Source organism: Taudactylus pleione, unplaced genomic scaffold (assembly GCF_031769625.1).
Source record: "Taudactylus pleione unplaced genomic scaffold, aTauple2 ptg000162l, whole genome shotgun sequence".
Taxonomy (NCBI): Eukaryota; Metazoa; Chordata; class Amphibia; order Anura; family Myobatrachidae; genus Taudactylus; species Taudactylus pleione.
Window position 1 is genome coordinate 2497045 of NW_028284564.1, and position 27531 is coordinate 2524575.

At 39.2% G+C, this 27531-nt stretch overlaps 2 protein-coding genes across 3 annotated transcripts in view; one reads left to right on the plus strand and one right to left on the minus strand.

Annotated features, from left to right (window-relative positions):
• SRFBP1 (serum response factor binding protein 1) overlaps positions 1–14334 on the plus strand; it is a 113851-nt gene extending 99517 nt beyond the window's left edge. The window contains exons 5-9 of the mRNA XM_088475087.1: positions 2760–2841; positions 4616–5618; positions 6221–6298; positions 8329–8366; positions 14011–14334. Coding sequence (XP_088331213.1) covers positions 2760–2841; positions 4616–5618; positions 6221–6298; positions 8329–8366; positions 14011–14189 — 1380 coding nt within the window. The 3' untranslated portion in view covers positions 14190–14334. The remainder of the gene's footprint in view (positions 1–2759; positions 2842–4615; positions 5619–6220; positions 6299–8328; positions 8367–14010) is intronic.
• Positions 14335–17018: 2684 nt separating this feature from the next.
• Positions 17019–27531, minus strand: part of LOX (lysyl oxidase) — a 115356-nt gene continuing 104843 nt past the window's right edge. Inside the window, exons 5-7 of one of the 2 annotated variants that reach the window (XM_088475156.1) lie at positions 25079–25174; positions 24885–25000; positions 17019–20147 (exon numbers count right to left, since the gene is read on the minus strand). In XM_088475156.1, coding sequence (XP_088331282.1) covers positions 20141–20147; positions 24885–25000; positions 25079–25174 — 219 coding nt within the window. In that variant the 3' untranslated portion in view covers positions 17019–20140. Of the gene's footprint in view, positions 20148–24880; positions 25001–25078; positions 25175–27531 lie in introns of those variants that run through there. The other variant, XM_088475155.1, reaches the window with a different exon arrangement.

Consider the following 27531-nt stretch of genomic DNA (forward strand, 5'->3'; position numbering starts at 1 on the left):
GCAGTTTTCAAAAAACCCAAGGGTGGGTTAGGGGAGGGGAAGGTTAGGGTTAGGTACCCCCGGGGGTGGTTTAGAGTTAGGCACTAAGGGGGGACGGTTATGTTTAGGCACTAAGAGGGAGGGTTAGTGTTATGATGTAGGAACAGAGGGTTAGGGGAAGAAGGGGGATGGTTAAAATACTTACCGGACCCTTGTCATGCCGTTTTCATACCGATTCCAGGAGTAGGGCTGCTACATTATCATATATTTTATTTAATTGCATGGTTATCGAGATGCCCATATTTTGGCATGTAATATATGGTCTGTGCACTGTCAAACATTTTTTGCCACAGTTTAAAGTGTTCCCATCACCTCATGTCTCCAATGATGTCAATATTTCCTAGTCAATAAATAAGGTGCATTATTAATGAAGATCGGTCCAGCTCACACAATGACTCTCTCTCTACTGTGTGTAAGAAACGATGACGGTCTGACATTCTTCCGTTTAAAATTGCTCAGTGTACCCTACTCATGTCATATGAATGGAGAAGGCAGGAACAAATAGGTCTGCTTTATAAATCCCCTCAGTGTACAATCCCATATATATTCTGTCTATTGGATTTCCATAAATATGAATACATATCACCAGTTGTATACTCAATATTCCATTACTGTTCTATTCATCAAAAATATAAATGTTTATTGCTTTGAATATATTGGTGTGCTGAGGGTGTAGCACAGAATCCTGCTCATTTGCAGCAGTCAGAATACATTGCCTCATGTTTATTTACAGTAGGTGAGGTTTCTGTAGTGGGTCTGCGAGGCCATGTAAGACTAGTTTGTGTAACTGGAGACAGCATAAGGTGGTATTGTCTGGGAAAACAGTATTTTCCAAGTATAAACAGAAATGTATTTTGTCGTTCTGAATAAGGTGATTACAGGTAATGTATTCAATGACATAATGGGAGCAGGCAGGCAATTATTTACTGTGTGTTGAGGTTTGGCTGCCTCTTTGATTTGACTCTTTTTTTTGTATTCAATCTTATGTAATCTAATCGTTGTGCAAGATGGTTTAGAAAACCTCAGATGAAGGATTTTACTGTTACAGATTTTCTTCTGAATTTACCGTATTCATAAAGGCAATGCAGTATTTACTTTTTTAACCCCTTTTCCACATCAATATCCGTAAGTATTTATGCATTGCCCACACAAACTTTACCTTTTGTAATGTCCTAAAAATAGCATTCGTTTATTTTTTCAAACATAGCACAGTCTTCCAGAAATTACTTTTTATAAAAAAAAATGTTGAAAAGTAAACTACTGTACTACATGTAATTGTGTGATTTTTTTAATTACAATTGTTTTGTTTTTTTATTTGTTTTTGGTTTTTTTACAAATTTTAATGAAACAAAAAATGTGTGAATAATATGGTAGCCCAAATAGGCATACCTTTTTGAAAGTAGACAACTTACGAACTGTTTTAGTGATACCTGGATGGGGGAGATCTGGGCATTAGAACCCTACATTTGTGGACTTCTGAACACATACTTCAGCATAAGGCACTGATTAAAATAACGGTGCAATTGAGTCTCAAATTTTTTTTTTCACGACACCCATAGGCCAAAAGTTTACTATTGAAATAATCAGCAAAACATTTTAAAATTAAATTAAGAATATTGTGCTTACCTGTCATCCTTGGTGATAGACACAGTTGTGATTCTGTTTGTCCACGTATCTTCCGATTAGTAGCCACCAGCACCAGACAATAACTACTAAGGGGGCACATTGTTAGAAAGAGATTACTAGTTATCACCTTACAATAACAATTTATTGGAAAAGGAGGACTCCCCAAATACAAATGAGGGTGCTCCTGCGATTATTCAGGCCAAGATGCGGGGGAGTATTCACCCATACCTACCTGCACTGAACTTTATAATGATTTCTGTAGTTATAGGATTATTCACTGTTGATCACAAATGATCACCATAGAATAACTTATCATGTGTCACATTACTTCCCTCTATCAAATAGGGTTACACCTGAGTCTGTTGGTGCTGGACTGTTCTCTCCATATTCCTTTGCTTTTCACAGTCTCTGGAGCGTAGTTTCTGGATGGATCGGGCCTAATGACTTGAGTGGTTTAAAATTGTCAGCAACGAGGGTCCAAAATTGTAATTTCAGGATAAGTCACCCTGCTTTCAAAGAACACCAGTTTAATGAGATTTTAAAGTTACATTACCACCTAATGCGGAGAACATTTTAATATACTTAAAATCCCTGCTGAAAACGGGTGAGAACAGGCAGGTCAATTAGAAGCTGCATTGGCCTACTTTTGATTGGTCCTCCGATTTTCCACCCCTGGAAATTATGGCTGCACAAATTAGTCTCCAGGGCTTTGCAATGTGGGAGGAGCTAAATAGCTCCAAATGATAATAGAGTTTTAATCCCATGCATCATCACTCATGAAATTCAGTAACTCACATTTTTTGTGTATCTACAGAATTAATTTGAGATTAGACCATGGTACTTATAATTCTATTTTACACATAGTTACTCAGAAAACATCAGTATTTTGGCTTACTTATATGGTATTAATATATATTTTTTTTATCACTTCCCCTTTTGACCTACTTAACAAGTTGTAAAACCAAAAGCTATGCATTGTGTTGTTTCAATGTAATATATTTTTTACATTTATTTTGCTTTAGGTGTGTATATTTCACTTATTGATGCTTTTGTATATATTTTATATCTTAAAACACTACTGATTTTTCTTATAGGCAGAAAGCACTGCTGAAACTCGAGCAATAACCAGACTAGCCACAAACCCCTTGCTGAAACAGAAAATATCTGCTATCAAAGGTAAGACAGGGAAAGAAGTCCTCTCTAGTGAGGAAATATTTACAGTACATCTTTGCACATAATACAATACAGGTTCGAGATCAAATATACATACAACTGTCTTCTGGAAAGGTTAGAAGGCTAGAAAGAAAAATAAGTGTAAATAATCACCCCTAATCAGGAATAGTATCACACATACTGTAGTAAACAATCTAATGAGGCAGGTATTGTCCAATGTAAACACATGTACTTTACATACAGATGTAGCAACCATTGTATTAATAAATTAACATGATATTTCTTAAGAAAACCCAAAGAATAGTGTGACGCCCTGCCCCCCCCTTCATTCCCAGAGGCTACCAGCTCACCTCTATCTATTATACCCAAACATTAAAAATCAGTAAATAAATCTCACACAATTTTAAAACGACCCAACCCCCTTATTTATGTTTATAGTAATGAATGAATTACACATGAATTGTAAATCTGTTCTCCAGTAACTGACAGTTACCTGTGCTCAAACCAGAGTTACTGCAGATTAATTCTTAATTATTTTATTTGTTATCACCACCAGCATCTGTCTTTCAGTGTAAACTGCAGTTCTCATTGCAATATCATATATGTACATACAATTTGTGGTATTGCAGTGGTTTGGTATCTATCCTTAACATAAAGCATAGGCTACGCAATTGTAGTGGAATCACCCAGCATTAAACAATTATTTGACTCTGGCTGCATCTGTATTCACACACACACAATAAATAGGATCTTAGGCCCACATAAAATACTAGTACACGACTGTAGGACTTTGCCAGAACATTACTGTGGTTTTGAACATTTGTTAAAGAAATAAACATAAAATTCTGTCTCCTGGCGCATTCACATTTCCTCTTCTACCTTCCTTAGTATCATCTTTGTGTTTTTCTTTCCATCATTATTTTGTTTGTCCTTACTCCCTGTCGGTCATAACCTCTATACAGTTTTCCAGTCACGTATTGCCTGTCTTCTTAGGAATTCGATTTGAATGCTTGCTCATCCTGCTTTCTTTCCACATTACTTTACTTTAGGTTGTCATCCAATTACTCATGTTGAGTCTTTTTTTTTATGATTTTCTGATTTATTTTTTGTTCTTTAGCTCAGTTTTTGTGAAAGTCTTTTCTTATTATAGTTTTATATACAGTATACATAACGTTGAGTTTATTGTATTACGGTTCTCTTTAAAACAAAAACAAAAAATAGAACTTAAATGTAAAGAATGTCTCACATTTATGTTTTTTTCCATAAACAGATGATATAGGATGATCCTATAGATGAGTTACTGTATTGGAGAAGGTATCCCAGTGGCCATTTTTAAGGCTACCATATTCATATATAATTTTCAAAGAACACTAAAAGTTATAAAAGCAATAAACAAGCATAAAGGAATATTGCTAACTTGCTTTCTGCGCCCTCAATTTTTACTTACCGTTCAAGTCCTTCTATCTATTAGATCAAATCAATATTGCAAGTACTTCTATCGTTGGGTAACCCCCCTCTTTGCCTACCCAAATTCTTAAAATTATATTTTTGTAAGCGCCGCTGTTTAGAGATGTCTAAAGGTCAACATACCCATTAATCAGTATTATTTTATTGTGTTTTGAAGCTTCAGTGCAGTATTTTCAGTAGTTAATCAACAAATATAGAATATTTTTAGGTAATATTTAGAAGATATGGGCTGCTCATTTAATTTGACTGTTTCCACTACTTTATTCATAACGAAGTCTGAATAAATATAGGACTGGTTCTTTATTTTCAGACGCTATCAAGGCTTTCAAAGAGGCCAGAAAAAACCTTGTAGAACGAGAGGGTGAAGATGGAAAAATATGTAAGCCATCCAAACCTATACAAAATGGGAGCACACAAGCAGCCAACAAATGTAAGCAAGAGACCGCAAAGCTGGATCAAGCAGCAGCGGAAACAAACCCAAAAAAAGAAAGTTCGGACAATGTAGGCATATTGGGTAAAGTACCAGATTTCATTGATAGAGTTCCGAATCATGAGGAAGAATATGAGTGTTCTCAGAAGACACCGCTAGAAAAGCTTTCACAGACTGTCCGAGAGGATAGTACTGAAGAAAAGACTACAGAAAGTGTACCAGAAAAGAAAGTATTCAAAAGGACTTGTGAAAAAAAAGCGGTAGAAGTTAACCCTGGAAAGAAAGTGCTAGAAGGCATCTGTGAAAAGAAAGTTGTGGAAGGTATCTCTGGAAAGAAAGCCGTGGAAGGTATCTCTGGAAAGGAAGGGATCTCTGGTAAGGAAGGGATCTCTGGTAAGAAAGTGCTAGAAGATATCTGTGAAAAGAAAGCAGTGGAAGGGATCTCTGGTAAGAAAGTTCTAGAAGATATCTGTGAAAAGAAAGCAGTGGAAGGGATATCTGGTAAGAAAGCTGTGGAAGCCACCTCTGTACAGGAACCTGATTCCAGCGATATTGAAGACTCTGACAAAGAAGATAAGGAATATTTTGATGATAGCACAGAGGAAAGGTTTTATAAGCAGCCCTCTGATTTTGATGACAGTGATAGTGATAGCGATGATGACTTTTTTATTGGAAAAGTAAGACAAACCAAAAAAAAGAAGTCAAATAAAACTAGTTCTGACAGTAAAATTACAAAAGACAAAGTTCAACCGGAAAGCTCCAGATCCACAGCTAGCCGTACAGTACAGCAGAAAGGGGAGGCCGCACCTAAGACTGGAAAACTAGAATCCGTCTTTTGCAAATCGTTGTCAGAAACAAAACCAAAGTCATCCTACATGAAGAGGTAAGAAATTCTATAAAGGGTGTTGCTTAACAATAAACAAAATGCAGAGCTGCAAAAAAAGCAGAGTGTGGGGGTCACTCCCATAACCACACAAGCTGCAACAACACCAACACATTACATCATAAGTCACATTACTTCCAGAAATCACCCTACATGGTTTTGTTTTGTTATTTCATTCACTGAATATTAAAAAACACTCAATTGTTGGTCAAATTATGGTAATATCACATGTATTAAGGTATGTTTGTGAGACATAATAACTTGTAGTTTAGACTTAAGGAAATTCAATAATTCATTTTACTTATATTTAAAAGGGGATCACATCAATATATCCAACAATACAAACAATACATGTTTACCTAGCAATCCTGAAACTCTGAATCTTTTATCCTTTGCTCCATCGTTTTTTTTTTATCAACCATCTCATCAATAATGCAGTGGAGAAGAATTTGCCATTAATCACTAACTATATATATATATATATATATATATATGTGTGTGTGTGTGTATTAATGATCTAATTGGATGTTTTCCTGATAATAAAGCACATTTTACGTTTTTCTTTTTTTTTTCCTGACCATGCATTGATTATTTTAATTTAGAGGCGCTGTTTCAAATGCTCCCCGCTACAGAGAAAGTCAAGCGGGACCGAAGGTGGTCAGCAGAGGTTCCGGATTCTTGTAAGTATTGGCACCCTACTAATTACACTATATGATACTATAACAGTATTACTATTAGGAAGAGATTTAATACAATTGGCATTTACTAAACCAAATCAACCCAATTTTTACATATTCGTTTTGGAAGGATGGACCTAGTTATCTGTAATTTGACTCCTGGGAGAGAAAACGCTTGTACACTAAATCAGAAGGAAGTCAGTACTTGGCTTTGATTGGTCCAAGACTGATTCTTGCTAAATACTGTTAGTACTGTATCTGTCAGCATCCTGGACTTGGTGAATGCCTAGAATTCAGTATATTGTGCTTGACTTTGAGAACTAGCCTTCAGACATATGGTCAGAATTACATACTTTTAGCATAGCTGTAGCCATGGTTATTAATATACAGATGTGTCCTCATACACAATTGCAGCAGTCACGCCAATCAGGCCTTCTTGGTGCCCAGGGTCCCGTCTGACTTGGCTTGCGTCAAACAATTTTTGCACGAAAATGTATCTTCGCAAACGGATGCAATAAACCCGCTTCACAAGACTGCAATGATGAATTTGATATGCACACTTGTATATCTGTGTGTGACTGAGTCTGAATCCTGTATATGAAGTGCTACGATGCCGCAGCTTGTTCCCACGCCAATGTTGCTGTGCTTTGTATACACTCAGTCACACAAGTGAAATTAATCAATGCAGTCTCATGAAGGGGTTTGTTACATCCTTTTGCGACTAACGGCTGTATTCAATTAGAAGTGAAAAGCTGTTTTCGTGTGGTTTTTAGTGATAATTTCGCCTTTTTTTACTCCGTATTCAATTCCATTCCGTTTTCACCTATGCGGTAAGTCAAGGCACTGAAATAATCGATACTTTTTCTCCATAGAATAGCAGGTGAAAAAAGTGTAAAATCTATATTTTGGGGTGCAGATGGACAAATCACCCCCAAAAAAATTCCAGGATCCCCCCCAAAAAAACACCTTTGAAACTGGGGGCAAAAATTACAAAAGTGGGGGGACAACTTCAAAAACTAGCGAATAAGCTTCTGGGGGCGTTCTAACAAGGGGCCAAGTGTTTTTGGGATTGCAGGTGCTTGTATGACGGAGGAATTTCACTTTTCTAAAACTTCACTTTAGAGAGATTAAAATATGCTAGTACCCATTTCAAGCACCCCAAATTTGATGGGACTACTTATTTTCACCAAAAAATACTGGTTAATGCCATTCTCCACCACTTTTGCAAGGACGCTAATAAGGATTTTAAACAACTTCAGTACCCCAATTAGTTTTATTAGGGCTATTGGAACACTTCTACATTGATCCCCAATGTTAGTACATCTTTTTTTTTGGGGGGGTGAGGCTGATTTCCCCAAGTCTGACAGTACTTTCCGCCTGTTCTGCATTCTCTGCTTGCTGTTCTCGCAAGTTTTGGAATTGAATACTGTAGAAAGCGGGGACGCGCACGTCCAAAACACGCGATGTCGGCGAAAAGTCAGTCAGGCGAAACATTTCTACGGGTGCGAAGCTAATTGAATACCGCCCTAAGATGCCTTTTCGGGTGAAAAAGACGCTGGGTGCAAGCCGAGTCACTCATGCCACATGGTGTATTGAGGCTAGGGGGTAAATTTAGAAATGGAGATGTTGCCCATAGCAACCAATCAGATTCTAGCTATTATCTTCTTGAAAGTGCTAGTTAAATGTTAAGTAGAATCTGATTGGTTGCTATGGGCAACATCTCCATTTCTAAAAACTCTCCCTTTAGTCCATTTAACCCCTAGGTGTATGAAGACACATCTGTATTGCTTCTGATGGTTTGTGGTACTTTATTAGATCTGTGTTCAGCAGTTTTCTTTGTACGTGTATCCTGTTACTGGGATTGGGTTTCAGTCTCATGTTTTCCAAACGCCAAAACATTCAACTTTTGCTCCATACAGTAAATCTGACTCATGAGAAAATCCCTTGGTACACACTACAGTAGTGTATTGACAGACAATCTTCTAATGTTGCGGTTATAGTGCTATGTGAATTGATGCAATTTTCTTTTTCAGAGAGAGTAAATCACCACCTGTCAGAAATAAGAAATCTGGTATGTGATTTGTTTCATAAAATGTTGTTCGCATATGGTGTTTATGTATAAATAGTGGCATTCTCATGGTTTATAGTGCAATAATGTTAAGATTATGACCTGTAAATGGATCTTTATTTTACACAGCAAATTTTTTGAATTTACCATATGAAGTACTAGGAAATATTTAGAACAAAACTACTTCATTTTTCAAATGATATAACATTATTTGTGTCTTTAACATTACATCAGTGTAATGGGGATCATGGGGGAAACACATGGATATCTGTCATCTGCAAGACACTGGGCTATGAAGGGAACATGGGAAATGCATCAGTGCAATGGCAGGGGTCCACTGAAGGGCGTCAGGGCAAAGGTAACAAGGTGTGAGGGGATGTGGCCAGCTGGAAAGAAGAGTAACATTATATTTGATTCTTTGTTCAAGAGGCATGGGTATCATTTTAACAAGTGTGAGGCCGCTCTCTGATTCTTTTCATTGATTTGAAATACATGAGCAATGCTGAGTATATTGCTGCTAGGTGCACACTGCTTGCCCTTCATGGGAAGCAGGAGACCTACCAACTGTGAGGGCAACATCTTGGCTGAGCAGGATGGTCACCCGAAATATGGACTGCCCCACCAGTTTTGGGACAGACAGCAGACTGTTCTGCAGTCTCCTACCGGTTTTGCAGATTTCACTACACGCTGCGCTTGTCCTGATCCTGGAATGATGGTGCTCTGTTTGGAAAATATATGCCTCCCTGCTTGAAACCAGCCCTGACATTAAATAGCATTCTTATTTGAGAAATAAATCAATGTCACCCCCAAATAGTCCCATACTGAATAATTAGAATTCACATTTAATAAGTAACTATCTTTCTTTAAAAACTCAGCACCACATTAATTTATTTAAGGTGTCCATCCACTAGACGATTAAGTTGAGCGATTGAACGATAACATTCTTTATAAATCGTTTGCAAAAATGTCTAAAAGGACCAGTGATGCGTGTGCCCGCTGGTCGTTTAGACATCTATCATCGTGCAAACATGCTGGTCAACCTGACGATAACGTCAGGTTGAACATGTTTGCAGATGATTGATGATGAGCCGGCACTGAACGACTGTTCATTCAGTGCCGGCTCTTCACAGACTGACAAACGACTGCACGATAAACATCCTTAAAATGAGACATTTTAAATTGGAAACACAGCGCTCCTGAGGCGCATGCAGTTCTCTTGGTGCCCTGTGCCATCTGCCGCTGATGAGAGGTCTTCATTAACAGCCTATCAGCTCCTTTTCTGTGCAACCCGAGTCTAAAAAGCCTGGTCACACCATTCAGACATAAACCGGGGCTCTGAATAACCTTATCGTTTAAAAGGGGCACGGAATCGGGACTATCAACCTAGGTCCCTTTCAGACATAATCCATTGCTTATGTCTGAAAGGGGTGTTAGACATATCTCCACATGCTCTGGTGGCATCTTTGTAATAACTCTTACAATCTCTTGTTCTCTGGCACAGTAGTTGTTTTTATGTCAACTTATTTATATGCTCCAAGAGAATCCTGTAATATATCCTGCTTTTCATGTAATGCTGCTTGACTGTTTCTGCCAGCCTGCAGTTTATTTCTTTCTGTTTGGCATTTTTCTTGTTGAAGGCTGGTATTAACAGGGCCATTGCAAGGTTACTCAATGTCCTAGGCAAAGCTTCAGCCTAACAACCCTCCTCCCTTCTAATACTCACTTGCCAGCCCCTCACAGAATTGACTTTTGTAAACCAAAAATAACTTTTGCCTCCTGGCTGGTAGGCTGACAAGGCTACAGTTTAGGTATTATGATGTTTGATCCAGAACTTTGTCCAGACTCCTCTGCTGTCTGCAGAAAATGCAGGATTTCTAGAGGGGGGCTCCAAATGTTAGATTTCAGAAAAAATACAAGAAAGAAAATGTTAGAATAAACCAGCAGTAGACACTTTTTTTTATAATTTGTTGGTGTCCTTTTAAATCAGAGAAAAAAATATGAAAGTATGAAAATCTCCACCATCACTTGCCTCACATCCCCCTTCGCAGGCCAACTTTCGCTCACATGCCCTCTGCTCACCAGCTTTTCTATCATGCATATCTGCTCCCCTGCTTTTCTCTTACATGCCAAATCCTGCCCACCAGCTTTTCTCTCACATGCCCCCATTAACCAACAGTTTTTTCCTCACACGCCCCCTAGCCACCAGCTTTCTTCTCATTCAGCAGCAGCCTGTAAGATCATGTTGCTTTAGGAAGCTGAACAGGCTATTTTAAGGAGTTCTCCACTCCTCCAAAATTCTCTTCACTCAAAGTAAAATAAAAATAAAAAAAACATGAGTTTTTATGAATGTTCATATGCTTTAATTCAATGCAAAAATGAGCTTTAACAGATAAATGTTGTATGCTATGTTGGAAACACAATGCATATAATTCCCAACTTGATATTTAAGTTCTGCCATAGAAATCAATTTGTTGTGATCTTTCTTGTGCTGTGTTAGCATCTTTCAATCAACCAAAACAAGTAGTTTTTTTTTTTTAACAGGGAAACTTTAAGGATTGATATTTTTTTACATTTTTATTTTAAAACTATTTATGCATTGTATATGTATGTGCAGGGGCTTAAATTGAGCTTTATGGGCCACAAAATTTTTAATGACACCCAGTGCTTATAGAGACACACATCTCCACAGTGGTAGTTCATTTAATGCCTAGTAGTAATGCCATAGTTATATGCCCCATAATAATGAAATAGTTCACAGTTCACATTATGCCACACAGTGCTCCCAGTTCATATTATGCCACAATGTAGTGCCCCATGTTCATATTCTGCCATATTGTAGTGCCCCCTGTTCACATGCCATATCGTATTGAATCCAATTCACATTCTGCCACATTGGGTACTGCTCCCAGTTCACATTATTCCACATTTTAGTGCCCCTAGTTCACATTATTCCACATTGTAGTGCCCCTAGTTCACATTATTCCACATTGTAGTGCCCCTAGTTCACATTGTTCCACATTGTAGTGCCCCTAGTTCACATTATTCCACATTGTAGTACCTCCAGTTCACATTATTCCACATTGTAGTGCCTCTACTTCACATTATTCCACATTGTAGTTCCCACAGTTTACATTATTCCACATTGTCGTGCACCCAGTTTACATTATTCCACATTGTAGTGCCCCCAGTTTACATTATTCCACATTGTAGTGCTCCCAGTTTATATTATTCCATTGTAGTGCCCCCAGTTTACATTATTCCACATTGTAGTGCCTCCAGTTCACAGTATGACATATTGTAGTGCCACAGTTCAATATTATGTAACATAGTAGTGCTCCCAGGTCACATTATCCCAGTTAATGACCCCTGTTCATATAATGGCTGCAGACGGTCAGTCGGAGCACAGACAGCATAGTACAGCACTACTTACCTTAAGGAGTTTGCTACACCATTTAGTGTATCACATTTGTCCTTTTCTTCTCTTCTGTGCCTCACTTTGTCTAGTTTGTCTACCTGCTGATGTTGAACAGTGTCATTTGTTTATCTGTGGATATCGATTGCTTGAATTAAAAACAATTCAGAGGCCCCAGTACGTACCAGTCAGTGTGTATTGCAGATGTTGGGTCAGCAGAGATAAAAGGTGGCACAATGGGAGTTAGTGAGGCCAACCAATTATTAACCTGGCCTATGCAGGGCCAGTCTGAACCGAAACCCATTTTCCTAATATAGAACAGTGCAGGCACCTACTGTTTGGCATCATAAAGCAGACAAAATCAGATGATGGTAATCTATATGTTGTAATTGGAAGAGTGTCCATAATAGAATTCGTTGTACTCATTTGAATCCTATATATATCGTATACTAGCTGTTGCTTGCGGCTTTGTCCACGAAAATCACTTCTGACAAAACATTTTTATCTTAGGTATTCTAGGTGTATTGCTTTGCATAGAGGCCCTGTTGTGGGAGTTGCCAATGGGACCAGAAAAGCTATACAGACTTGTGGCAGCAGCACCTTCACCTATATGCCTATTTTTTTTCAAACTCTGTTGTATTTAGCTCCACTGTCTGTCTCTCTTATCTGCTATGTAGAAGCCATTTAACTGAGCATATTCATACTAAAGAGTTAATGAGTTACTTGGTTAATTCATTTCAGGCTGGGCTCACCCTCAAAAAAAAATAAAAAAATACAGTTTTGACACAGAATATAGCCTTGTGCAGACCTAAGTGTAAGTTGTTTTACCTCAGGAAAGGGTCGGGTATATGTATATATATTTATATATACACTACACACAAGATGCAGAATGAGGGCACTCACCACTTTGTAAAGGGTCAGTTTGTTTATTGCAGCCTCAGTTCATAGATTCAGGGGTGCTAGAAAGTAAGATTACCGATGTTTCGGTCTACATAAGGACCATTATCAAGGTCCAGCAGTCCAAGATCAGCAAGGCAATATAAGTCCAACCGGGGCAACAACATCAGGTAACAACTCAGCACATTGAAAACACAAACTGCAGTCTCACGGGGCCAGGCATCTCCCGCCACATGGAGTATTGAGGCTAGGTGTATGAGGAAACTTTTAGACCATGTCAACATTTGACATTTTCTACCACCCCCTCAAAAAGTTTCAGCTGTTGTATGCTTATATTCCTGGCAGATCGTCTGGTTTTCTTTGACCTTTTATAATATATAAAATACATATAAAAAAAAGTGGCAATAACAGAATAAAAGTTTAAATTCTTATTACATGATATTCATAACTGTGCTTCAAAACATGTACACATATGAACTTACCTGTGAGAAAACTTCCATAAGGTGTAGAGGACACCCTGCTAGAGTGGTATGTATACCACTGATATGCAGCTGATATGCAGCTGATATGTATACCATGTCAGTTACTCCATTGCTCGGCTCAGAGCTACTACCGTGATACATATTTGATCATCTAATTTTTATCTCTTCTTTGGAGAGCAGTTATGAATTATTAAATGTCGTTATATAATACACTATTATTGGCATCAGTCTTTGTGTTCTATTTACAGACAACAAATTGGTGACCTCAAAGGGAGGCTGCCATATGAACAGCTAAAGCTTTAGTGTTAATAAGGTTTGTGTGAGCTATTTCACTAATATAAAATCTCTGTTAAGGTGGGTACACAATCCAATCTCCCTTGAGGCCACCACATACGATATTGAACGTACACACTGTCCAATATCGCATACGACCGAACAATATATTGTATTGTTTGATTTATCGCTGCTCCCGTACACACCACAACAATCACTGGCAACATATGACATCAAAATTGGCCAAATCGGAACAACATATCGTCCGGTTGGCCGGACACACTATACGAATGGCACCTAAAGTCATGCGATATCTTCTGATTGGCCATGCAACACAGGCGACCGGAAGACGTTGCATACGACCCGCAGGAGCGTGCAATCGTGCATACACACTATCTGATATGTACAGTTTGTCATGCCGATATTGTGCAAGTGTGTATCTGGCCTAGCAAGTCAAGTCACAATGCAACTGGTCTTGAGTTGGCATCATATAACACATGTTTATATTAAATGAATTAAACATTGTATGTTTGACTGAAAGTGCATCTAGAATAATGTATAACTTTTCTTTGTTTCTGTGTAGCTGTTCCACAGGCCAGCACATTGTTAAGGAACCATCAGCCTGTCAGAGGGGCAATTGTGAAGCAGCAGAGTAAGCTACAAGATCAGACTCTTCACCCCTCATGGGAAGCCAGCAGGAAACGCAAAGAGCAGTCTCAGATTGCTGTATTTCAAGGGAAAAAGATAGTATTTGAAGATTAACTGTATCTTAGCCTATATTTTTATTATACAAATGGACAGTGCATTCCTGTTAAAGTGTTTTATAGTAATAAAATAATTCTGCATAGTTCTGTTTTCTTTATTGTCCATCAGAAAGAAGGAAATAAACATATGACATTTTCAAGGATTCATTTATCAACTCTGGAATGCTGTGCCGATATACTGTCCAAGGGCTGATGGCCAGTAATATATGTACACTTCCCCATCAAGCAGGAAAACACAACGCCTCTGATGTCATCTGCAACAAATGTGTCCTATTGCAACTTATCCTACATTAATAAATCTCACCAAACCACAATATCCGCTGCTTTGCAATTACAGCTGCTTACCAAATGCTGTTGCGTTGAACACCAGTGACAGAACGGGTCAGATGCAATCGCATGTGGTGATAACAAGTTGTTGGGGTGGTCAAATAAGAACACACTGGTGAAGGCAAGTAAATGGCGCATTCAAAAGATTAGTGCTGTAATGCAAAGGTTCCCAGCTTCAAACATAAATGCTAGGGTTTATCTGTTCATTGCGACTATTGGGTTTAGTTCACATGCTATTACCAGTGTTAAAATGCTGTTTATATTATGTACTGTGATGCCATTTTGTTAGGGTCCTATACAGTAACTCCCATTTTTACTAAGCGGCAGTGTCTAGTTGTTCACAAGTGCAACTTAAGGTGCCCATCCACCAACAGACAGGCAAAAGACTGCACGATTAGGATATTGTAATCGTGCAGTGGTTTGTCAGTCTGTGATGTGCCTACACTGAACCAGCAGTCATTCAGTGTAGGCACATCAATCATCTGCAAACATGCTGAACCTGACGTTATCAGGTTGACCAGCATGTTTGCACGATGACGGATGTCTAAACGACTAGCGCATCGCTGGTCGTTTTAGACATTTTTTTAAACAATCTTCAAACGATTATCGAATGATATCCTTCAATCACTCAATTACATCGTCTAGTGGATGGGCACCTTTAGCCCAAACTGAAAGAAAGTACCCCTTTGTCTTTTAGAGGATCAGTTTCCTATAGGACTGTTGAGACCTATGAAATAGAATATATGTATCTTGCTTTATAACATTACTAAATCCGCTTTTTGCTGCTCAGATACTATTTTATTGAAGAAACATATAATGAAAAGTCTAATTCAGAGTGAAAAGTACAAATATTTCCACTTCCACCCTATTTATTGTGTTTTATATAATGCAGGTTTCAGAGATGACCTTTTCTTGTTTTTAAAGTATTTTTTGATTATCTGGATTGTACATCAGCATTTTAAAAGCTTTTACATCCCTATCTGTAAGCGTTTGTAGTAGAGTATATATAGCACTTGTGCAGAAGCTCACGCTTACACACAGGGCAATTGTGTTTCATCTGCGCAGTGTGGATAGCGATGATGAAAGTAGCCAGCCCAACATAGATGACAGGAGTCAGAGCAGGTCAGTACCACAGTATACAAACATAAACTCTACTGTGAACATAATTTGTTTCACTTTTAAAATGTTTAGCTGTTCTCTATATTACTCTAAACGCAGTCCACATGGCTAAAAATGGTGATCCACACAGTTCTTCTTAAAATGCATTACCACCCAATGTTGACCACCTACTTCTTCTGCCATCCGAAGGCTTCACTTCTATGCAGTATCCGGTACACTGACTCATTGGAGCCAACTTTTTCAAATGAGTGTTGGTGCTCACATTACATCCACCATATGTCTCAAACATGATGTACATAGGGGCTGATTCAGAGATGAACGCAATGGCGTTTACATATGTAGATCGAGCAATTGTTTGCCATTGCACATACGCATAAGCCGCACTGTGCATGCGCAGTGATCGCACTGTGATTACGGCCGCACATAGGAATCCATCGCAAAGATTGGGCAGCACAGACGGTGTAATGGTTAGCGTAACTGCCTCACAGCACTGAGGTCGTGGGTTCAATTCCCACCATGGCCCTACTGGAGCGGAGTTTGTATATTCTCCCTGTGCTTGCGTGGGTTTCCTCCGGATACTCTGGTTTCCTTCCACACTCCAAAAATATACTGGTAGGTTAATTGGCTCCCAACACAAAGTGTGTGTGAGTGTGTATGTGTGTGCGCATGTGGTAGGGAATATAGATTGTAAGCCCCACTGGGGCAGGGACTGATGTGAATGGCCAAATATTCTCTGTAAAGCGCTGCGGAATATGTGTGCGCTATATAAATAACAGGTAATAATAAAAGTGAGTGACAGGCTGTCAGCGTTTTGGGGGTGGTATTGGGGAGTGGTCAGAAAAACATGGGCGTGTCTGTACGCCGTTACAGCATAAATTAGCCCTTGCGATCTCCTACGTAGCTCTGCGTGTCACGAGAGCTGCCAAATCTGCGGCATGTCTGACCTTCTGCAGAAGGGCAAGTTGGCTGCTCAATGTGCGTCGATGTTACCGATACTTGGTAAGCGACGTATACACATATGAGAAGGCAACAGTGGGCGTATTTATGCCAGCTGTGCTTTGGCATGCATAAGCAAATTTAGCGTCCGTCTCTGAATCGGGCCCATAGACGTGACTGAGGCCAGCATTTATATTGGGGGTGCTCGTGCACCCACAGATCAGGCTTCCATGCACGGAATTGCATGTGATGCATAGACTTGTACCACTGAATTTTATCCTACTAAAACATTTAAACTGCGAAAATTGTGACAGTCTCAATGCTGAATTGAACCCTGACTTGTAAAGTATAACTAAATAGTGACTTGCTGAATTTATGTATGTTACACTCCAGTTTACATAGAAACACACGTTGTTGTATTAGACATGAAATATTTTATTCAAGTCATTTTCACAAGAGTTTGCAGCCATACTATAGGCAGGAAAAAAATTAAAATGAAAGTACAATAAAGACATAGGCATGTTATATAAATAATAGATTTCTGAATAGCAAAGTACGAAAGTTATTTATTTTTCAAAGCATAAGGGGAACAAATGCAAAGCCCCAAATGGTGTTTCACAGAATCTATTGCAAAATAAACATAAAGCTCTCTGTGTAAGTAGCATAGGCTTGTATGGATTTAATTCAAGTTACAATTCAGCACCATTTAAGATACTTTCTTTTATGGAAAATAAAGTTCAATAATATCACAAGTTTGAGCCTTTTCCATTATAAAGGTATTATTGTTATATTAATACAGCAACTTCATTGTGAAGTGTTTTAATACTGCTGTCCTTTGGCATGTTCTGCATAATATATAAAAACATAAACAAGAATTGTTATAGCATAAAATCTGTATTCCATTAGGATCTCCCATAACTGTTCATCGTCTACAGTGACTACTGGATAGAAAATGTATATTTATGTACAGGAGTAATTTTGGTCCTTGGTCTTTTCAATAAGGTAAAAGAGACAGGGAATATATCACATAAGGGTGGCACAAACAAATTAATTATGAGGACAGTAGGTCAAATGAAAACCAAAGTTAGATAGGTGATAGCATGAAGAACAGCTTTAAATAGTTTTAGATAGTCCTTAGTCTCATGAATAGTAATGTCCATCCACGTAAGGCTCATTTTTGAACATGTAAATGTTTGAGACTTCACACACCTATTTTTTCTTCTTCAAAGATTAAAAGGTGTAGACCAGGGGTTCCCAACCATGGTCCTGAAGGCACACTAACAGTCCAGGTTTTAAGGATAGCCATAGTTGAGCACAGGTGACTTAATTAGTACCTTAGTTATTTTGATTAACCCATCTTTGCTTAAGACTGGATATCACTAAAACCAGGACTGTTAGTGTGCCTTGAGGACCGAGGTTGGGAATTACTGGTGTAGACTATGCATTTAATTGGGACGTAGAGGGAGCACAGCATTTTTTCCTGCAAAAGGACTCGATTGTTTCCTAATCTCTGATATTCTGTAGCTTGGGCTTCTTCCTATACTTTCGGAGTGCATCTTGATAACACTCAAGTCCCTGGTGTAAAAGACTGTCAGTGTCCCTTCACACTGATTAATTTACGACCGTGATTAAGCTAAACCAAGCAAATGGGTTGGACTTTAAAGTGATGTAGTCACTATTTTCACGTACATTTTTCGGGTTGATCTCTCATAATTTTCCTTTTCTTCTACCAAAACCTATTAATGTGTAATAGCAAGAGCACAATTGAATGCTTTGTAGCATAGTGGCAGAGAAGGGTATGTCAATTGGGAAGAAGCCACAAACTCCTAAGTAGGCTCATAGCTTGCTCAGAGAGGTAAACATAATTTATGTCTAAACAAAGGCTTTCCCCCTGTGCTAGACTCAATTAAGGAAAGACGATATATGAGATGAGAGAGAGTAGATTTGGCAACTTTCATACTTTTGTTAACTTGAGCAAATATTGAGATATCAGATTTAGTCAAGTTAAAGCAAAAATTTGGTCCTAGTACATTTGTGTTACTAGCCTATAAGTGTCTAGTTCAGTTGCTGGCAACAAGATAACCTGAAGACCACAAGCCAGCCAGCCTTTTTTCCCTTGGAACATACTGCTCAAGCAAGTACTGTGCTATGCTATTCTGTAACATCGCCAATGAATGGAATAGCTTGTCCATGTAGTCATTAAAAACTCTCCCAATTTGAAGCTGGGGCATTTATTTAAAAGCAGCGCTGTTTCTAAAGCATACTTTATAGCTTGAATGTCTCTTCATATCTCAATAATAAATTGCTTTTCTACAGTGTAAACTAACTGCTTTCAAATCACTTCTATAATAAAAAAATTTCGGATTCAGTAGTGTCCATTCAATGTGGTAGTTGATTACTTGTATAATATCAGATTTTTATTAGATTTTAATAATATTTTGTTATAGTTTATCTTACCAACAGCAATAACTTCCTTTTGGGCTTTTGTATCTTCATTTACCCAATAACTAAGCCCCACCATGTGCCGAGCATCACAGAATCCATACAGTTGTGAAATACATGCATTCCATGATTCTTTGTCAGAGTGTCCAGTTGTGGGTTGTTTACAGTACATTAGTAAAGGCAAAGTACATATTGATATAAGGATGATGCGACATTTGGGGGAAATTTATTAGACTATCTAAGGAGGACAGATGGAGATATTGCCATAGCAACCAAATAGGTTATTGCTATTATTTTATAGCATTAACTTGATAAATTATAGCTACGTAGAAGCTGATTGGTTGCTACAGTATAGGCAACTTCTCAGTGTGTCATCTTTAGAAAGTTTGATACATCTCTCCCAGAGAAATATATTGGTTATATTTGTGCACAGTGACAATAATGCACATAGTGAATAGATTTTATGGATCTATTCACTAAGATCAATGGAGATAGATTAATATGTAGCCTGACCCAATAATACTAAGCATGAATCTTATCTACTAGTAACTAGCAAGCTTACAGGCATGAGACACCTGTGCTTTATGCCTCTGTCATCTAACTAGTCCCCAGTGAATTCATACACTGAATATTCGTTGAGCCCGCAAAATGGCTACTTTCACTGTAGTAGTTGATGGGTCCAATTTAAGTCTAGTTTAGTACAATTCACATTTTCTGTATGGTGATTATTTTAAAACAAAGCTATTGCTAAGATCCCTTTTGTCTATGTAATTCTAGTATTATTCATTTATGCAGCTCTTCACAATAACACATTAACATGGTCATGTTGTGTATCACTTAAGACTCCCGAGTCTTTTAGGCGTAGGTCACAGTTAGCATACAGACATAATGTAATTGTGCTTGCTTTTTGCACATTTAGTGTATTACTGAATGTTAGTTGCCTAAGTGAAAAACTCTGAGATTCAAATCATTGATATAGTGCTAGCTCCATTACACATGTTTAAAATCCAGTTATGGTCTTGTCTAAGTCCATATGCTTCCATTGAAAAGTGTTTACATCCAATTGAATCAAACGATGTCTGAACTCCAGAATAAACTGAATCTTGAAATGATCTTAATTGCAGTTTAATAACTGTGAAAAGAAAAAAAGATTACTTTTAAACAGTGGAAATTTAAAAAAAGTAAAAAAAAAAAAAAAAAGACGACAACTAGAATTGTACAAGTTGTTCAATAAAGTAAAAAACATGCCACTGGGGGCTTGGCGCCTGCACCCTACATATTAATGGAAGTGGAAATGCTGTTATTCAAATTATGGAAACTATTTGGCAAAATGCAGCACAAACTGATCAAACTGGGTTTTTGTTTAAATGGAAACTTGAAATGCACAGCTTTGTTCTGTCCTTGCCAGTAAAACACACTCATTTTGAAGACACTGGCTTTGTTCATGGAAATAAGACTTACAAAAGATTGTGTGCATTTACAGGGAAATGTTATGCATATTTCTATTTGTCCTCACAGTGTTCGGTATCACACTCTCTCTAATGGTTGGGTATGAAATACTGACATTCGGGATGCCTGCTGTCAAAATGCCAACCGTCTCTAATGCTTGCACACTAAATAAGGGATAAGTTTCAAGCCATGTTTAGGTATAATTTGCTAATGCTTATCGCCATATGTGTGTAATAGACTTTACACCCTTTATTTATAAACAATTGCTCACTTTTTTAAACTTTATTCCAGGAACACCAGAGAGGCAAGGTACTCCCATCCCACTTGTCTACAATGTTCCTTTCTACTCAGTGGGTCTAATTCTGAGTCACATGCAAAGTGGCTATATATGCAGGAAGCCTGATTTACTACCTTATGCGAATACAAGTGTCTGTACCACTAAAGCAAGGAGGATCTGTGCGGCTTCAATCAGGAAGCTGCTCCGCCAAATACTTTTTCGCTCACACCAATAACCTTCATCATTAGTATCGGGACTTGCACCAGCCCCATTTCATGAAAAGACAGATCCGGCCCAACTCAGAATAGGAGAAGTTTGCATCTGCGCATGTATGCTAAAACACGCTATATGCATCCGTGCAAAGAGATCCATTCAGAATGAGCCCCAGTATCTTTGTTCTACACCGTTTTATTATACAGTGAAAATAGGATTCTCACAGACATATCACTATGCTCTTCGTTTTGCAGTAGTTGAGTGGATACTTCCTGTCCTTTACCTGTACGTCCATTGGATGCCTCTGATAGTCACCAAAATTCTCATAATGCATGAGAGAGCAAAATGATGATGCTGTACGTTTCCTCCTGCTGTAAGTGTATGATGTGTAAGTGCTGTATCTGCCATTGAGTGTGCAAAGGGAGCATTGGAATTCTACAGCTACCAAGAATTAAAAATTCCTCGAGCAAGTTAACCACGTGCACATGAGGCACATCAGACCTTAGATTAGCTATTTCACATGGATGATTTGAATGCTGCATCTTTCAGAAAGTTGTTACACAATATGGACATTGGGAAACTTGGTTTCCATATCTATTTTATAATCTTGTATGGTGTCCATCTACAGCAGGCACGCTCAAAGCCATACACACTGAAGCCCCCAAGTGGAGAAGGTTAAAGTGAGCTGACATCTTGCAACTGCCTATCAATCCTTCACCGCTGACAGACAATCAGCTGGGGTAGTACACATGCCGTCTTCTGTCAGTACCAACAGTCATGGACGTGACTGAGCTGCTTTTTAAGCAATCAGCAGGTCACTGATTGTTAGCTTTCCCAATCAGAATCCTGAACAGAACCCGGCTGGGTTTAGGCTAGAGATTACCTAACACCTCTCTCAGGTGTTACCACTAACCACCACCACTGATGACTAATGCAGGGAATCACTTATCAGCCAACCACTATAAAAGCCTGCTCAGTGCATTTATCCAGTGCCTGAGTATCAATTGTGTCTACATAAATGCTCCTGCTCCAGAACTATACTTTCCAGTACAGTTTGCTTCTGGGGTTGTTTCAACGCCGGTGCTCTGTCTTCTTGACAGCAGCACATCCACACCCGCATTTCCATCTGCTGTGTTTCCAGTCCTTATATCAGGTAAGTACACATTGGTGGCCAACTACACTGAGACGTGACTTGAGTCCTCACTGAGCAAAGTCCATAACTTCTTTCTGAGATCCCTGTGAAATCCAGTGGGGTGGGGTCTTAGACTACGTGCCAGTGTATTTTGTTGTGCCAATTCACATTTTTGCATTTATGATCTATGAGCATGGGTGTACTCTTAATACACTCAGCTGGTTTTGAGCTCCAAGGTTATTGGATCTACTCCATGTATCTCCCACAGTGCCAAAGACATCCATGCCTCTCATTCTACGCAACTCACTGTTCACACAGTGCCAACACCTACATGTATCGTATTTCACGCTATCACGCTCTTCACACAGTGCCAACATCTCCTTGTACAGTACTACGATCTGTACAAAAAATGTGAACATCTCTGTGTACCTTATTGCACGCTTCATATTGTACAAACAGTGCAAAAGTACCACCTCTTGTAGTTCCGCAGTTATACCTCGTTTGGTGTGTTCCCCATAGAAGCAAATTCCCAAGGCTTCACATCCTCTGAGCAGGAATATCCTCTGAGCAGGACAGGCCTTTAAATACTAATCACATTATAATGCCTTAGTTCTTAAATTGCCCTGATTTAATAGATTGTACAATTTCTTGAGGAATCTCCAACCTACCCCACCCCCTTTTTTTTTTTTTTTTTTTTACCTCTGGGAACCTAAGAGAAGGGCATCTGTTGAATAGATGTTACATTATTTTAAAACTGTACAACCCCGAAGCTCCCTGTCTCCTTTATTATTGCTGCTAGTCACCATGGCTGAGTCGGACGCTTGTCCAAGATTCATGCAAATGGCTGACGTCTTTATGTCTGCACATGCATCCCGATTCTGTACGTACAGTCGCAGTACAGATATAGAGGCACAATACCAGAAATGTAAGGAGCGTTTGTGGACTCTGACTGGAAGGTAACAGGTGTGACTGCAGCCAAGTCTGCATCCGACTCAGAATCAGGCCCCATGTGTCTTATACGCTGTCTGCAAGAGGAAGTACACAGGTCCTGATTAAGAGGTGGACACAGTGCCGATGTTTGCGCAGTTCGATATTTTTTGTACTGCACATGCGTCCCGGTGGTCCAAAGACGCAGTTGTAATGGAACTTGCGGCAGTGTTCTGTCAGACATTCTTATCAACCATGGTGCTGCTCCAATGTCCAATGGTGCAACTGATGTGCATTTGACAGCGGCGGATTACAGATGTAGCCAGTGGGCATCTCATTAGGAAGCCCATTGGCTGTGGCAGCATAAATTCGCTGTCATGCCGTGTAAAAAGACGCAATCACGGCTGCAAAAGCACCTACGTCAGAATCAGGCTCACAGTGCAATAACTAGGCACTTCCTCCTGCACTCAGTGCATGGGGAGATTGTATTTACATTGGAATTAACAGAATTAGAGGAGTAATGGGGGCAGCAAAGGAACTGTTATCTCATGGAGATTGGAAGAAGGGCAAAGTATTGGGATATTAGTGGGTTTTGTTCTAACTTTTCTGGACTTTAATTGAAAAGACTTATTATAAGGGATACAATTTCTCTAATTCTGTCAACACCAAACTCTAGTATTGAAGAGCTTGTTCAAATGGGCATTGTAAAAGGGTTGGGTATGGGATCCCAGCGAGCGGGAAGCTGGCGGTCAGAATACCGACAGCGGCATCCCGTTCAACTAGGTAAGTACCCTCCCCCTCCCTACAGCCTAGCCCCCCCATCCCGCAGCCTAATACCGTTGGGATTCCGACGCCGGTATTCTGAACGTCGGGATAGTAACCACATCCCTTGTAAAACAAATCTAAATGAAGCCAATATTTTACTACTTATGTGTTTTATATGCGTGTCAAATCTGTGAGGCATACTGTACTGTTTACTTTACATAGTGAACTCCTATATGTTACCAAGCCTAAATGTGCCTGAAGGCTACAGCCAATGTCAAAGCAAGAGCTTGTCAGGAAGCATGCGTGGGCAGATTTATTCACTTTGATGATGCACAGTAAACCATTGAGTGTTTTGTTTAAGTGCAAATTATCCCAACTTCCAAACCATGTAATTAATTTTATATACTTATAGCCTATAACCACCACTGCTCCTATGCTGACCCACTGCTAAACTACTGAATGGTTATGACAGAGCCTTAAGACTGCTGATTCCTTGTCTGCACTTTGTATGTAACATCAACATTTTTCAAGTTTTGCTAAAAGTCCCACTTCTGATTGGTATCATAGAACCTTAGCACTGGTCAGGGAAGTGATTACAGCGAGGGCTGGAAGCAGTGAGTCAGAGGAAAGTATAACATTACAGTAGTAGACAAAGAGTACTATTCTAGCTGGACTTTATCCAGGAAAATTGCTGAAAGGTATCTGAACCAGACAGGATGAAATCTATTGCTTTCAGGATTTTAAATGAAAACCCATTAGGCTTGTCTCATTCTGTTACAATGGAATCATGTTCCGTAACTTAGAGGGTTTATTTTAAAGTCTCCAACCTAGCAAAACACCAAGGATATCCATCAATACAAAATGCTTCATCTCTATTTCATTTTCAGTATAGCCCAAGGGAATATGTGCATATGAACATAATGTAGAGCTCTGTTCCAATAAGTGAAGGAGGCTAATAAGTTTATTACACCATAGGCTCAATCCTGGGTATGCCAGACGATATGAGCTTTTCACTGTCTGTGCCGTTCTGTAAATCATAAACATAATAACATATAAATGTTTACGTGACAGTACTGGTAATAATAAAACAAGAACTGTATACTTACGGAGAAATTGAACAGCTGGAAGTATATACATGATGACCAGTATATCGTACATCGCAGCGTACAACATTGTTGGAGTAATCAGATTCTGGTACTATATAACTTGGATTCACACTGACCTGTGAAACAAATGTGTTTTTATTCACATTCACGTGTTGTAGAGCACATCAAAGTATAAATAAACATTTTCAAATTACCTTTAAAATATAGTTTCCAGGCTTCACATCCGTAATGTCAATCCATTGGCAATCTATATCCGCATTGTAGGTGTCGTAACAACCAGGACTCAGTCCCTGAAAATCACGATTAAACACACCCAAGTTACGACATTTGAAAGTTTTCAGCCATTTTAGAGCATACTTGCCTACTTTTGTAGAAGCATTTCAGGGAGCTTGTGATGCAACACCTATGAGTGCGGTGGTAAAGTGAGTGTGTACTGCTACATATGAGAGGCGTGTCATAAAATTGACTTACATCCAAATGAAAACGAGCCCCAAATCAGTTAGTAAGATCTATTTGTTGATGAAAACACACTGATACTTCTCAGAAAATATATGTAGCCATAGGGATCTTTGGCCCTCATTCAGAGCCGTACGCTCTGAATGAGGGCCGGCCTCCATGAAAATGGAGCGTCCTCCTGGACGCTCGTATAGCTGTGGGTCACCACCCACAGGCTATACGAGCGTGCTGTTTGATGGCCGCGATGGTCTTGACCATCGCGACCATCGAAACTGCGAGCCGGAGCCTGCGGTTGAGGTTTTCAACCGCAAGCTCCGGAGTGATTTTGGCTCTATCAGAGCCAAAATCACTCCCACTGACATCACTAGTGATGTCAGTGGGCCGGCTTCTGACGGGAGGCGTTCCCGTGGGAACGCCCCCGTCAGGGAGGCACGCCCCCGGCACGCCTACCAAAGGGGGCGTGCTGTCAATCAACATCGACAGCACGCCCCCTTTGATCAGACACAACGAGCGAAGGACTTTCCTTCGCTCGTCGCGTCTGGCGCATGCGCACGACGGAGCTCCCTCCGTCGTGCGCATGCTCAGTCCAGAACATCGACCCACTTGCGAGCGGACAGCTGCTCGCGAGTGGGTCTGAATCAGGCCCTTTGTGCCTTATAACACATGCAGGGAACTGATACTAATGATCACATTTGAATGTTTATATTTCTGTCTTTTTATATACAGTAACAGTTTTATATTGGGGATAAGACTACACTACATAATGATATTTTACCAGGATCACACTGCTTCCAGGACTGCATTTTATCCAATAAAAATAGTAACTGCTACTTTCCATACTGTGGCTAACTCCAGTTTTACATCTGCTGCTGCAAACTTGGAGGGAGATGTATCAAGCTTTAGATTGAGATAAAGTGGAGTAGTTGCCCATAGCAACCAATTCGTTTTGTTCTAACATTTTATAGCATGTGTTAAATGATAGCTAGAAGCTGATTAATAGGTTGCTTTGGGCAATGTATTCACTTTATCTCTCAATGGTTTGATAAATCTCTCCTTTAGTGTTATATCTATTGTATTTTATTCATTGACACAGTGTGAATATCTACTGGGAAGTCAGTGTCACGCCCTTACCCATCTATCTCCCCGTGAAGAGTAGTAATATTGGACAATCTATTCTGACATTTATATAAGTGTGATGGAGTCTAAAGGTGCGTACACACTAGAAGATATTTTGCACGATTTGCCCGATTTTGACACATCGGAAAGACAAATCGTGTAAAATATGTCCAAATCGTGAGTGTCTACTCACAATAACGATGCTGGTGCCCATACCCGCGGGTCGTACATCGCATCTTCAGAACTTGCCTACAGCAGACGAGATCTGCCAATCTTGCACGTCATTTCATTTTTTAAAAATATGCTTTTTTTGCCAGACTTTAGGGACACCCTGTATAATCATACATTGGTGTTTATCCATCTATGACTTTGGAATACATATACTGGAGAGCTGATACATTTTCACCATCTCATGCTACAGGATTTGTATCCTTAATTTTCAGTCTGGGATTGGAGTAATAGCTAATTGCCACTATATTTGTGTTTGTGTGTTTCACATTGTATTACTGCATGTGATTGTGTGACCCTGGAAGTCTATATTGTTTTATATTGAATAGTAAAGTAATTTATTTAATACACCCTCATTTGGATATTTTGGCACCTTAGCAAATCACTAGCGCTCTGTTAATCTTGATAATAAAATAATGTTTATACATTTTCGACTGCCTTACTGCAGAAACATGGAGATATATATATATCTCCATCAACCACTACATTGAATAACATTGAATATCTCATTCTAGTTGAACTCGTCAAGGTTTGGGATATATTAGGGGGCAAGCGTAAGGATCTGATCGATTGACAAGGACCAAATACTGATGGCTAGGTGAAGCATGTCCAAAATGGCAGGTCTTGTTGGGTGTTCCCAGTATGCAGTGGTTAGTACCTACCAAAAGTGGAAGGAATGGCTGCTGGGGAATGGGAGAGAGGGTCATATGGACACACAAGGAACATTGATGTGTGTGGAGACCGAAGGCTAGCCCGTCTACTCCAATCCAACAGAAGAGCTACTGTAGCACAAATTGCTGAAAAAGTTAATGCTGGCTGTGATAGAAAGGTGTCACAACACACAGTG